This window comes from Corythoichthys intestinalis, chromosome 13, assembly GCF_030265065.1.
Source record: "Corythoichthys intestinalis isolate RoL2023-P3 chromosome 13, ASM3026506v1, whole genome shotgun sequence".
Taxonomy (NCBI): domain Eukaryota; kingdom Metazoa; phylum Chordata; class Actinopteri; order Syngnathiformes; family Syngnathidae; genus Corythoichthys; species Corythoichthys intestinalis.
Window position 1 is genome coordinate 41,045,805 of NC_080407.1, and position 14,895 is coordinate 41,060,699.

The 14,895-nt window shown below is 40.6% G+C and overlaps 2 protein-coding genes across 2 annotated transcripts in view; one reads left to right on the forward strand and one right to left on the reverse strand.

The window, feature by feature from the left end:
• The window catches only part of LOC130928961 (zinc finger protein OZF-like), a 60,285-nt gene that overhangs the window by 38,349 nt on the left and 7,041 nt on the right, over positions 1-14,895 (forward strand). The window lies entirely within an intron of this gene.
• Positions 7,701-14,895, reverse strand: part of LOC130928941 (gastrula zinc finger protein XlCGF26.1-like) — a 35,130-nt gene continuing 27,935 nt past the window's right edge. Inside the window, exon 3 of the mRNA XM_057855776.1 lies at positions 7,701-11,467. Within this exon, the coding sequence (XP_057711759.1) occupies positions 9,720-11,467 (1,748 nt within the window). The 3' untranslated portion in view covers positions 7,701-9,719. The remainder of the gene's footprint in view (positions 11,468-14,895) is intronic.

A 14,895-nucleotide genomic window follows, 5' to 3' on the forward strand; every position in this document is an offset into this window, starting at 1 on the left:
ATAAATTATGCTTTACCACTGGTACAATTGGGGGAATAAAAATATGGCATTTTAGACAGACAGGCCAATAATCATTACTTTAACCTTATACACAGCAAAGTCTTTCACTTATGCCTGTGTTTCCACATTTTTTACTTCTCATCACTGTCCATATCTTTTTTTGAAGGGCAGATTGTTTCTTGAGGAAGATCAACTAACCCACATGTTCATGTTTAAGTAGACTGCGTTTCGTGGGCAAAAAAAATCTCCAGAGGGTCGTGCTGCCCTTTCCACCATTGACGTGGGTTAGTTTTCAGGGTTAAAAACTCACGATCTCTGTACCGCTCCACACTTCACACTAGCTCTGTCCCATGCGAACAGATCTGGCTGCCTTCCTCACTTCAAAGTCCGAATTTGTTTCCCTGAATGCGTTGAAAATCAATCGCTGGACGTCGGTGGCATCGGTGCTCAAACTGTCCATTGTTTTAGCATGTTGCTTTGTTGCCACTACTAGTTTCGTTTTGGGCTGTGAAGAAAACGCTACGGAGCGTGCGTTACAGTGGTTTCGTTAGCTCTCGCATTGTTATGACACGCCCGTATCGATCAGGTAATGACGGCGACTAGTAGCGGTTCTGCCGAAATCCATGGGAAGTTGAGGCAACCACGACCGTTAGTTGTGCTTGTCCATATTATATCATGCGTTCGGTCTCAATCCAAGTGCGCTGTGTGGTGAATGACAGTAGCGCAGCATGTGAAGTAAAAGCTAAATTATTATCCCATTAAGCAATGCATTGAACGAGGCCTTAAAAGCTGGTTCTTGTGGTCACGATAGTCGAATTCTATCCCTACTATTGGTTCATTGAATATTTAAAGGGGAACTGAAGAGCTTTCCGGATTTTGGTGTAATTTTATGAATATAAACTTGGGACAAGTTCATCAAAACAACCATGACATTATCAACACGTAATTGTAAGGATAATTTGCGTTTTTTTAGTTTTTTTGCACTCCGTTAATGGTCCCTTGTCAGATGCTATTGTTCCCTCTTCAAATAGGCAGACCTTGATGTTGAAGTATAAAAACACAACGAGCCAAGGACCTATTTGGTGCTGGGGACATTTGAATTTACATAACACCTATTGATATAGTAATAAAATCACATGAGTAGACGACATGTCAGCCAACCTATCTACTTATGACAGGCCAACAGCAAAAAAAAATTAAAATGTCGCACGTCAACAAACAGGCAGTAGGAGTCCCCCTCGTTTATAAAAAAAGAAAAAAAAGCCATTAATGTTCTACTTACGTCTTTGTAAAACCAAGGTTGTATTGTTGTAGGTTTTCAAAGCTGTTGTGGCTGAAATGATGAAAACAATGAGCCGATTGGGACCTGTATGCATGCTAACAAAAATGGTCCAGACCTTTGCAGGAGAAGTTTTTTGGGACCACTCCTAGAGTCTCAAATCTTCCTGTGAGTAATTCATCGCTACACATCGAGATGGCATGACGAATCCCGCGAGTAAAACCCAGAAAATGTTTGCAATATATGGCGAGGATAGCGTGGTGCTATATTTCCGCGTTCAGAGTGGTGGCGAGGCTTCCTGGAAGTTACGTCATGAGGTAGGGGTCGGCAGGACGGCGCGTCCCTCGTTGCTATGGTGTTGCTATGGCCATAACTCAAAAACTACGCGGTCAATTATTATTTTTTTTTTTTATGTGACTTTTTGAGAGAGCGAATGACGCATTTAATACAATTCAACTGAGTAAAACACTTAAGAGCGAAATCTGAAAAGCTCTTCAGTTGCCCTTTAATGACCGCTCTTTGCCAATAGAATTGTCAGATTTTCATCAACAGGTGCTCCTCTATTGGGAGATGATTTTCAAACATAATTTTTCTCCTCATAACACACCTATTTGGAATAACCGATATATTCAGTGGAAGAGGAAATCAATTTATTTGGAAGAGTGGAAATCAAAAGGTGTGTGGGCAATTGCTCATTTTATGGACAAAGATGGGAATATACTACAGTATGAGTTTTGCACAAAATTTATGATTGAATGTTCGATTAGTCAATTTAATAGGATGATAAAAGCCATTCCTTCACCTGTGATTTCGATGGTCAGAGAAAGTATTTTGCACTCTAATGTCTCCCCTAGGTTAAGACAGCTCCGCATACAAGGTGTTGATTTGAGTGATATTAAATGTAATAAATTTATAAGGTTGCTTTTGAGTCGGGAATTGTTTCCTGTTTTTTTTTGGTAAATTTGTATAATTGTGTTAAAAAAAAAAAATAATTCTGAAGAGTATTTTGATGTACAGTATTTTGGAAAGAGAAAAGTTCCTGAGGACGAGGGTCCGCAACATGATTGTTGTGGTGATCTAGACCGTCACGTTCCGAATATTTAATCAGCATCTGAGGCTAATGTCGATCAGATGGCACTGACATAGATGGCGCCAACCGCTTGTCGTTTGACCGTCGCTTGACAGTGGTTTGCCAGTTTTGTGAAAGCAGACCATTGCAATTGGAATCGAAAATTCCTTGTGACTTTTGAAAACCATGGAAGTTATTGCAGGAGTTCGATGTCACGTTTTGGCCCTATCGGTTCGGGTTTTTTTTTTGTAGCTTGTAACTAAAAGTTTGCTGGCAGCTACTTGGAAGCTAATCAGCGCCACCTAGCGAAATGGCCTGAAAGAAGGCATTGACTGCCGAAGAGGGCGGCGATATCAAGCGATCTCTTGACTTCCTATCAGAGGAGATTTCTGTGATTAAGCTACAGCAGAAATCCATCCTGAACCTGGTGGAGGAGGTGAAGGCTCTCCGAATCCAGAATGCCGAGAAAGACCAGCGTCTGGCGCAGTTGGAGAGTCGAGTGGAGGAATTGCAGCAGCACACAAGGATCAACGATGTGATCGTAACCGGGCTCCGGATAAAGCTGTGGTCATACGCCCGGGCTGTGACCGATAACGCTGGGGAGCCCAGCGAGCAGGTTGTCGGCTCTGTTGAGCAACAAGTGGCTGTATTTTTCCAGTCCAAAGGGATTGAGGTGGATCGGAATGACATCGAAGCCTGCCGCCTCTACCCCGGAGAGATGACAGCAACAAACGAGGTGTTATCATCAGGTTCGTCAACAGAAAGCACAAAACCGCACTGTTAAAACAAGGATACTGAACGGATTCATGGGAACAAGCATCTGACAAGGCAAAACTTTGATATCGCTATAAAAGCACGACTAATGAAAAAACAAGGGAAAATTCAGCACGTATGGAAATCAAACTGTAAAATATTCATAAAACTAAATGGGACACACAGAAGAAGCCAAAACATTGGTCGTCAGGAGCATGGAGGTATTCCCATTTTTAATGTAATAATTTTTAATATTTTTTTGTGATCAAATAATAATGGACCTATTTGGTGCTAGGGACATTTGAATTTACATAATACCTATTGATATAATAATAAAATCACATGAGTAGACGACTTGTCACTTATGACAGGCCAACAGCAACAAAAATAAATGTCGCACTTCAACAAACAGGCAGTAGGAGTCCCCCTCGTTTATCAATATTAAAGCCAGTAATGATCTACCTACGTCTTTGTAAAACCAAGGTTGTATTGTTGTAGGTTTTCAAAGCTGTCGTCGCTGAAATGATGAAAACAATGAGCCGATTCGGGAGCTGTATGCATGCTCACAAAAACGGTCCAAACCTTTGCAGGAGAAGTTTTTTTGGACCACTCATAGAGTCTCAAGTCTTCCTGTGAGCAAATCATCGCTTCAAATCGAGATGGCATGACGAATCTTGCGAGTAAAACCCAGAAAATGTTTGCAATATATGGCGAGGATAGCGTGGTGCTATATTTCAGTGTTCAGAGTGGTGGCGACGCTCCCTGGAAGCTACGTCATCAGGTAGCGGTCGGCAGAGCGGCGCATCCCTCGTTGCTATGGTGTTGGTATGGCCATAACTCAAAAACTACGCGGTCAATTATTATTATTTTTTTTTTATGTGACTTTTTGCGACAATGAATGATGCATTTAATACAATTCAACTGAGTAAAACACTCAAGAACGAAATCCGAAAAGCTCTTCAGTTCCCCTTTAATATCATAATCCACTGTATACATAAAGCACCAGCCTCTAGTATTGAAACATTCAGAGACTGGATAGGAGAAATGTTTTCAAAAGCCATTCAAAAGGTTGTGTACATTTGTGGGGATTCAATATTCAATATTCAATTCAATATTGATTTGTTCAATCTGAAAAAGTACCAATCGGTTAATGAATTTATCAATACCAAGTACAGTATGAGTTTGTATCCAAAAATCACCAGGCCGAGTCAAATCGCAACTCACAGTGCTACTTTAATAGATAATATATTCACCAATGACATTGAAAGTAATCCAGTAAGCGGATTGTTAATTAACGATATTAGTGATCACCTACCAGTTTTTACAGTTTGTAGCGGCACTCAGCTAAGGAATTTCAAGGGGGCCAAATACTTTTGCAAGGCACTGTACAGGCGAGTAAGGACAGAGGAAACTGAACTCATTTAAAAAGGATGGCACAAAATTGGGAAAATGTATGTAATGGAATTGACATCGACGGTGTATATGAAACATTTTTGAATATATTCACATCATTATCTGATAAAAACTGTCCAATACAACGGTACAGCAGAAAACAAAAGTACAAAGAACAACCACGGTTCAGGAAGGGAGTTCAAAATGCTTTTAAAGGAGAAAAATACACTGTATAGAGAAGTCATAAAACAAAGAACTACAGAGACAGAAAAAAAATATTGTATATATACAGTGGGGAGAACAAGTATTTGATACACTGCCAATGGCTTTTCCCATTGGCAGTGTATCAAATACTTGTTCTCCCCACTGTACATGTATATATAATTTCTTTATATAAATGATATATGCAAAGTTTCAAGAATACTAAAATTTGTTTTATTTGCAGATGACACAACTATCTTTTGCTCGGGGGGTTTCTGATGAAATTTGTAAACTAAAGACCTGGTTTGGAACAAACAAATTATCATTATTTTTAAGAAAAACCAAATTCATGTTATTTAGCAGATACAATAAATATAGTCAAGTACAAATACAGATAGATGGGGTGAATATTGAAAGGGTCTATGAAAACAAGTTTCTTGGGGTTGTTATTGACAAGGTTAACTAGAAAGCTCATATAAAACATATACAAGGTATCAAGAAGCATATCAGTCCTGAATAAAGCTAAACACAGTCTTGACAATAAATCACTCCACATTCTTTAATCCTGCCATATTTACACTACAGTGCAGAGGTCTGGGGTAACACCTATAAATGAACAATAAAATCACTATTCATTTTGCAAAAATGAGCCGTAAGATTAGTACATAATGCTGGTTATAGGGATCATAATAATATATTATTTTTAAAGTACAGAACATTAAAACTCAGGGACTTGTTTCATTTTCAAACAGCTCGGCTCATGTATAAGGCTTTACACAGGTGACTTCCTGCCAATATACAGAAATTGTTTAACAGAGAAGGTCAATACAGTTTGAGGGGGGAGCTTCACTGACAGCATCAGAGGGTACGAACTACATTAAAAAATGTTGTGTTTCTGTTTATGGAGTGACGCTGTGGAATAAATTTGATAAGGGGCTCAAGCAATGTCCAAGCATGACCCAGTTTAGGAAGTGGCACAAGCACAGGGTATAGGGAAGAAGAAGGGTTTCAGAGATAGGTGGTGTTCACATATCTGTTATTGGCTTGGTCCTATTTATTTTTGTTCATCTTGCATCTTATGTGTATGGTTATTAACTTTATTTTGTTGTTGATATGAGGACTCGTTATATAGGGCGGACTGATATAATTAAAGAATAGAAAAGCGGGTGTGGGTGTTAATAAGCAAATGCTACATTTTACTCCTTTTAGGAAACAATGAATAATTTCTGATATTATTATTATTATTAATATTGTCTTAAATATTGTTGCTGTTATCTCAAGTATTATCATTGGTTTTGTCAGTTTTTTAAAAATTTATTTCTCACGTCCAAAGTAGAACATTCATTCAAAAAAAATTAAATGTGTTCGTTGGCTGTCACTGACTAGCATATGCGATCGCTACACGGAAATAACAAAATAAATCATCCTGAACAACGGTCAGAGACGTAACACAACCAGAGGATATAATATACAATGAAGACAGGGCATAGGGTGGCAAAGGATAGCTTGTTGAAACAGGAGAATGTCATTGTCAGTGGCGTAAGGCTACCTCTGGATCAGGTCAGCTCTTTTTCCCGTCTTTTTTGACCCTCGACACTCAAGCCATCCCTTTAACGCAGTACTTCTCAAATAGTGGGGCGCGCCCCCCTGGGGGGGCGCAGAGCGATGCCAGGGGGGGCGCATGTGACCTCGGGGAACATGCTTTTTTTTTTTTTTTTTTTTTTTTTACTACTGGTACTGGAATAAAGTGTACTTGCACATCCACTCAGTGGGTGGCAGTGGCGCTCTCATTTTCAGAGTGCGCGCAGTATTTTTGAACTAAGGAAGAGCACTCAGAACGCACAGAAAACAGATATGAAGAGCAGTGCGCCGCCGCCGTTCTCGAAAGCCGTTTTCCGACCGGACTCACGCAGCGACCCACTGTCTTGTCCGGCCGGTTCTCACGTCGCCGCCCGAGAAGTGCCATTTTTGGCTTGGGATCGTCACGACGACCGCCCTCACCTACGGTTCTACCTCGGCCGCCGGGAATGCCCTTTTTTCGTGCCGTTTGACTTTTAGCTTTGACTTTTAATACAGTGGGTAATGAGGAAAGACCACTGTTTACTGTGTCTAAAAATAATTATAGCGGACAGCCAGACGCCAAAACAATTAAGACGCCACTTAAAGACATTAGACCCCAATCTCATTGATAAGCTTGATTGTTTTTCAGCGAAAACGCCCGAATATTTCCAACAATCGTCCTGTTTTGTCAGTGTAATATCAGTAAACCAATTAGCATTGTTAGCATGCTCATTGCAAGATAACTCCACACCATTGCAAAGGAGGTATAAAAATAAAAACTGTCCTTCTGTCCAAGGACACTTTTTTTTTTCTTTTTCTTTTATTCAGTTTTGTTTTTCCGATCAAATTTTTTGGCATATTGTCCTCATGAATGTTTCTAATCAATTTTAATTTGTTATTATTTGCTGATTTTATTACATTTTATTTTTCTTTATCAAATGGTCAAAAATGTAACTTGAGTGTATTTTTTAGTTTGGATGGGACTTTTTTTTTTTTTTTTAATTCAGGCAAATTGATGCGTCTTCTGTTACAAACAAAACAATGTTAATAAAGTTCTACTTTATTATAAGTTGATCTGTTACTTTTTTTCGTTATTAGGAAAAAAAAGGACACAATGTTAGGCAGATGCGTATTTATAATAGTAATTTTATAGACAAATGATACTATTTACAGTGGTGGCAGAGAGTTTGGGGGGGCGCGAAACATTTACGTCTTCCTTGGGGGGGCGTAACAGAAAATAATTGAGAAGCACTGCTTTAACGGAACATTTGAATGCTATTCCACATCTTTACCAGTGAATTTGGCACCAGGGACATCATTTTCGGACAGAATTGGTAGGTTTAACTCTGTATACATCTCTTTCGTACACTATTTACATGCTTCTAGCATGAGGGACATACTGTATGCATGTTTGACCCCCCCCCCCCCCCCCCCACCCAGCAACAGTTGCTAACGTCATGAATATTAATGAGCACAGATGACATGTCAACAGCAGTACGCTATTTTAATGAACAACCAATATTCTTTAGTTTAAATGGAGGTTTTGCATTTAGGAAATGTGGGGGGGATTAGGAGATGGAGGTTGGGGTTACTGCTGGTTCTGTTAACTTTTATTTTGCAAATCATTGGGGAAAAAAAATTGAATGAAAATTAGTGTTATAGGAATAACCGTGCCAAAAGCAGTTTTATCGGCATTTCAGTGGTTTTCCATCAGTTTCCAAAATAAGGAAATCTGTTATCTTTTAGCTCATCTACATCTAATCATAGTTTCCATCTTTATGTAATTATATTATAGACCCTACTCAGCAACGTCACAGAATGACGTGTCGCTGTATCCGGCCGCCATATTGTCCGTCATTGTTTATCCGTATTCTCAATGGTTTCAATTTGTTGTGCAATTTATAGTGCAATTCATGGAAGCCCCGGTGCTTTCAGACGCTGTAAACTCATTGGATGCGTTGCATAAAAGGCGTTATGTGGAAAAGCTTCAGTCTATCCATTCGCCAGATCCATATTTGATGCCTAAATGGATATTTTTCGACCCGCTGTCTTCGCCCTCTCTGCCTGACATCTGCTACCCTGATATCTACAACTATCTTATCCACCTAAAATCAGCCTATTCTCACGAAAGTTTGAAAAACTTCAAGAGCAGCACTTTAAGCAACATTACCCAGTGTGAGACCCTTTACTTCCAATTTTCTAAAATGGCGACAAAAAAAAAAAAAAAAAAAAGTTGACTGCGATGGCCGACGCTTCAAGGATAGGTGGATATTGGACTATTTCTTCAATAAAATACTCAACAACTGTGTCTGCCTCATTTGCAAAGAGACAGTCACTGTTTTCAAAGAGTTCGATGTGATGCGATTTTACCAAACAAGACACGCTGACATGTCCAACATTACAGGGTAGATACGCAGCGAGAAATTATAGCAACTTGAAGCTAGTTTAATTTCACAGCAGCAGTATTTCGCAAGGGCCCGAGTGTCGAAAGAGAACGCCACTAAGGCGAGATTGTTGAAATTATTAATTAAAAAAATAATAATAAAGCAAATGTGACACACAGAAGGGCTTGCTAAAATGTGTTTAAATATATTGTTCTACGTAAATCAGCCAAGGTAGCCCCCCCACATATTTACTACACCAAATCTGGACACCCCTGTTTAACTGATGATCCGGAGACGAGGCCAGCTTCTTTCGCTTGGTACCAGCTAAATATTATTCAAAAAATAATGATGGCGGAAGGAATAAACATCTTGAATTTGAAACTGTATCCTGTCGGCGATTAGCCTCGCAATTATTTTGATTGTGGTTGTCAGCCCAAAACCCTCTAAATACATATTAAATGCATCTTACCAGATATAAAATGACTACTACATAATCTGCGGTGATTGTTTGGTGCCCAGTTTTCTCGTCGAATTGTAGCAGTCCATCTCGCTCTCCTCTCCGTGTTTCTCGGAATACGGTAGAACTTCAAGTCTCTCCGTCTATCTTTTCTGTTACTGCAACCAACCGCCACACACGCCTTCGCCATTTTGATTATTAATGTTAACGAGCAGAAAAACACACCATAATAGGATTAATTTACGTAGCGGTAATGCGTAAACACGACGAGCTGACGGACAATATGGCGCGGAGGCGTGGTTGTGACGTCACGTGAGTGGGGTCTATTGATGAATGATTTAGAATTTTTGTAATTTGGGGTCTAGTGTTTCAAATATTAGCCGTGAAAAGTGTAATTTGAAACAGGGAGAGTATTGTATAAATAATGCCACTCAACTTGAGGGTTCAATCAGGTGAGCCAATACTTTTGGCAATAGTGTGGACCCACATTATACAAGGATTGGACAAAGCACATGTAAAGCACCAATACTGCCAATCCTCAACAGGATTTGAGGAAACTCTGCAGACTACAATTGACCTGTGTGCACAATCTGATCTAGGCAACATGGATGACAGGCAAAACAGTCATTGGCCACTGCTTTTCACACCAATACACACGTGTCTTTTAGTCCGATCCTTGCGGGCAAATTTTTTACCACAATCTGAGCAGGAAAAAGGTTTTTCACCAGTGTGGGTTCTTGCGTGGGATTTTAAGGTACCCTTATGGCTGAATCCTTGACCACAAACTGAGCAGGAAAAAGGTTTTTCACCAGTGTGGGTTCTTGTGTGTGTGTTTAAGGTGCACTTCTGAGTGAATCTTTTACCACAAACTGAGCTGGAAAAAGGTTTTTCACCAGTGTGGGTTCTTGTGTGTGTTTTTAAGTAGGGAATTTGAGTGAATCCTTGGCCACAAACTGAGCAGAAAAAAGGTTTTTCACCAGTGTGGGTTCTTGCGTGGGATTTCAAGGTACCCTTATGGCTGAATCCTTGACCACAAACTGAGCAGGAAAAAGGTTTTTCACCAGTGTGGGTTCTTGTGTGGGATTTTAAGGTACCCTTACGGCTGAATCCTTGACCACAAACTGAGCAGGAAAAAGGTTTTTCACCAGTGTGGATTCTTGTGTGTGTGTCAAAGCTGCTCTTCTGAGTGAATGTTTTTCCACAATCTGTGCAGGAAAAAGGTTTTTCACCAGTGTGGGCTCTTGTGTGTTGTTTCAAGTTGTTTTCAGAGAATTTTTTACCACAATCTGAGCAGGAAAAAGGCTTTTCACCAGTGTGGGTTCGTGTATGTATTTGTAAGGATGTCTTTCCAGTGAATCTATTTCCACAATCTGAGCAAGAAAAAGGTTTTTCACCAGTGTGGGTTCTTGTGTGTCTTTCAAAGCTGCTCTTATGAGTGAATGTTGTCCCACAATCTGAGCAGGAAAAAGGTTTTTCACCAGTGTGGGTTCTTGTGTGTCTGTCAAAGCTACTCTTATGAGTGAATGTTTTCCCACAATCTGAGCAGCAAAAAGGTTTTTCACCAGTGTGGGTTCTTGTGTGACTGTCAAGGCTGCTCTTCTGAGTGAATCCTTGACCACAAACTGAGCAGGAAAAAGGTTTTTCACCAGTGTGGGCTCTTGTGTGTCGTTTCAAGTTGCTTTTTTCAGAGAATTTTTTACCACAATCTGAGCAGGAAAAAGGTTTTTCACCAGTGTGGGTTCTTGTGTGTGCTTTTAAGTTGGGAATTTGAGTGAATCCTTGACCACAAACTGAGCAGGAAAAAGGTTTTTCACCGGTGTGGGTTCGTGTATGTATTTGTAAGGATGTCTTTCCAGTGAATCTTTTTCCACAATCTGAGCAAGAAAAAGGTTTTTCACCAGTGTGGGTTCTTGTGTGCGCTTTTAAGTGGGAAATTTGAGTGAACCCTTGACCACAAACTGAGCAGGAAAAAGGTTTTTCACCGGTGTGGCTCCTCATATGCATACGATAAGTATCGTTATTAGCAAAGGTTTTCCCACACTGAGAGCATTTGCAGAGTTGGCCGTCACGGTGAGATTTCTTATGACCATGATCATCCTTGTAAGGTGAGTGTGACATAGCACCATTTCTGTTTGATGGAGCGAGGAAAATCTGTGTTTGCAATCCTTCTGTTAAGCTGCTGCTGCTGCTTGGAGGCTCCGTCCCTCTGCTGACCTCACTCGGACCATCCTCGCCATTCAAGGGCTCACCGGTCGACATGGTGATATTGTCCTCCTCTTTAACGTATGGCAGCTCTACCTCCTCCTTTTTGATTGGAAGTTGTACTTCTCTCTTAAGTTGTTGAGCGTCAGGACCAAGATATTTGCTGAAACCTGCAAGACACAAGAAGACAAATGATATACAGTGCCTTGCAAAAGTATTCGGGCCCCTTGAATCTTGCAACCTTTCGCGACATTTCAGGCTTCAAACATAAAGATATGAAATTTAATTTTTTTGTCAAGAATCAACAACAAGTGGGACACAATCGTGAAGTGGAACAACATTTATTGGATAATTTAAGCTTTTTTAACAAATAAAAAACTGAAAAGTGGGGCGTGCAATATTATTCGGCCCCTTTACTTTCAGTGCAGCAAACTCACTCCAGAAGTTCAGTGAGGATCTCTGAATGATCCAATGTTGTCCTAAATGACCGATGATGATAAATAGAATCCAAATGTGTGTAATCAAGTCTCCGTATAAATGCACCTGCTCTGTGATAGTCTCAGGGTTCTGTTTAAAGTGCAGAGAGCATTATGAAAACCAAGGAACACACCAGGCAGGTCCGAGATACTGTTGTGGAGAAGTTTAAAGCCGGATTTGGATACAAAAAGATTTCCCAAGCTTTAAACATCTCAAGAAGCACTGTGCAAGCCATCATATTGAAATGGAAGGAGCATCAGACCACTGCAAATCTACCAAGACCCGGCCGTCCTTCCAAACTTTCTTCTCAAACAAGGAGAAAACTGATCAGAGATGCAGCCAAGAGGCCCATGATCACTCTGGATGAACTGCAGAGATCTACAGCTGAGGTGGGAGAGTCTGTCCATAGGACAACAATCCGTCGTACACTGCACAAATCTGGCCTTTATGGAAGAGTGGCAAGAAGAAAGCCATTTCTCAAAGATATCCATAAAAAGTCTCGTTTAAAGTTTGCCACAAGCCACCTGGGAGACACACCAAACATGTGGAAGAAGGTGCTCTGGTCAGATGAAACCAAAATTGAACTTTTTGGCCACAAAGCAAAACGATATGTTTGGCGTAAAAGCAACACAGCTCATCACCCTGAACACACCATCCCCACTGTCAAACATGGTGGTGGCAGCATCATGGTTTGGGCTTGCTTTTCTTCAGCAGGGACAGGGAAGATGGTTAAAATTGACGGGAAGATGGATGCAGCCAAATACAGGAACATTCTGGAAGAAAACCTGTTGGTATCTGCACAAGACCTGAGACTGGGACGGAGATTTATCTTCCAACAGGACAATGATCCAAAACATAAAGCCAAATCTACAATGGAATGGTTCAAAAATAAACGTATCCAGGTGTTAGAATGGCCAAGTCAAAGTCCAGACCTGAATCCGATCGAGAATCTGTGGAAAGAGCTGAAGACTGCTGTTCACAAACACTCTCCATCCAACCTCACTGAGCTCGAGCTGTTTTGCAAGGAAGAATGGGCAAGAATGTCAGTCTCTCGATGTGCAAAACTGATAGAAACATACCCCAAGCGACTTGCAGCTGTAATTGGAGCAAAAGGTGGCGCTACAAAGTATTAACGCAAGGGGGCCGAATAATATTGCACGCCCCACTTTTCAGTTTTTTATTTGTTAAAAAGTTTAAATTATCCAATAAATTTTGTTCCACTTCACGATTGTGTCCCACTTGTTGTTGATTCTTGACAAAAAATTAAAATTTTATATCTTTATGTTTTGTCACGGCCCTGCCCTGCCTGGTATGGGAGGCTCCCTAATCAGGCAGAGGCCAGGTGATTTGATTGAAGGCACCTGGGCTTAAAAGGCCTGGGTGCCAGGCTAATCTTTCTCTCTGCTCTCCCCTCCAGGTTGGTCGTTGGTTTTCCTTGGTTGTTTTGGGACTTTAGTTAGAGATTCCCACATACATATCCATTTGCATCCATACCTAGCAGACACCACTGACTTTACACCCATACACACACCTTCATTGTTTATTATGTTGTTTAAATCTTATGTTGAATAAATCATTCAATTGGCCCATACTTTTGTCTCGGCTCCCCTCATTTTGTTATGTGCTTGGCATGTGACAGTTTGAAGCCTGAAATGTGGCGAAAGGTTGCAAGGTTTAAGGGGGCCGAATACTTTTGCAAGGCACTGTATATACAGTGTTTCCCACAGGATTTTAGGAGACTGTGGTGGGAGGGTCTCTGACCCTCGGGGTAGGGTGTGTGTGTACATTTTCAAGCCTGGTGTATCTCTTTAGGGCATTTTGAGACCACTGAATGTAATATAAATAGCTGTATATGAACATAACAGGTTGGTATCATCCTTAAGAACACACAAAGGCATATCGGGAATATTTCAAATTTAATCTTGAATCAAAAAGCCATGACACAAAATCATTAATTCGTTCACTCACTCATTCAATCCATTGTTCATTCACTCACTACTGACACACTTTGCACCCTGCCATGGAACATTTAATTTTTCCTGGCTTTGTGAAGAAAATTTCCATAGTTCTTCCAAAATTGAACGCATCAGGGCTTGGTCCATTTATGGAGACTTTCAGGCAGGCAGCAAGGTGTTCTCCTTGCAGTCTGTTCCTGAGGTCTGATTTGACCTATAATACCCCTTTCCCACTGAAACTAGTGGGTCAACGCGCGTTTTTCCAACACTGATATATATATATATATATATATTTCTTACCTAAAAATGCCATTACGCTTGATAACACAAATCACTTAAAAGTTAGTGTTTTTCCCACGTGTTTCAATTGAATTTCCATTAGTGTCAAGCCATTTTTAAATTCTAGTTAAGTTTTAAGTTAGTCTAAACCCTAAGTCCTGATAGGATTTTGACTTTTTGCAGTGTTCAAAATAAATGTATTGTAACATATCAGGTTTTAATATGGCTGTGATATTTGCCTGCGTTCCTGAATGCACCGCGTGACGTGCGGGGATGAGGGAGGCGCAGGAGAGCGAGAGACGTGCCTTCCTGTTGTTGTTGTCATTCCACATGTTCGCAAAAAACAAATGATTGCAACCTAACGAAGTGGGTGACTCTTTGTCAACGTTACAGGATGATACCTGCTGTATTGGAGCACATTAGGGACCAGTGCTACTTGGTGTTTTATCCAGCAATGACTACTGAGCTAAAATTGACAGTAAGCTTTATCATATTTTCATTTTACACCCTCATCACTCTACAGCAGGGGTCGCGTTAACCGAATATTTTCCGTTGTTGACCGATTTTTTAAAACGGTGACGGAAAAGACTGAAATTCATCCTTCATTTTGCTCGGTTGCAATTCACACCCCAGACCACAGGGTGGCGAGTGAGCTTATTAATTAGCTATTGTCTCTCTTGATGCATGACGTCGTTGGCCTTACTCTGAAAAATGTCAAGGCAACTGAGTGTCCGAAGTTTCTTCAAAAAGCCCCAAAACGACGACGGTGTTGATAAAAGAGGTGAAAAAACAGGGACTGCACAAGCGGGCACGCAATTCAAGTCCATGCGCACCAGGAGGAAAGTGTGAGACTACGTTCAGGCCACAGCAGGTGAACTGTTAATTTC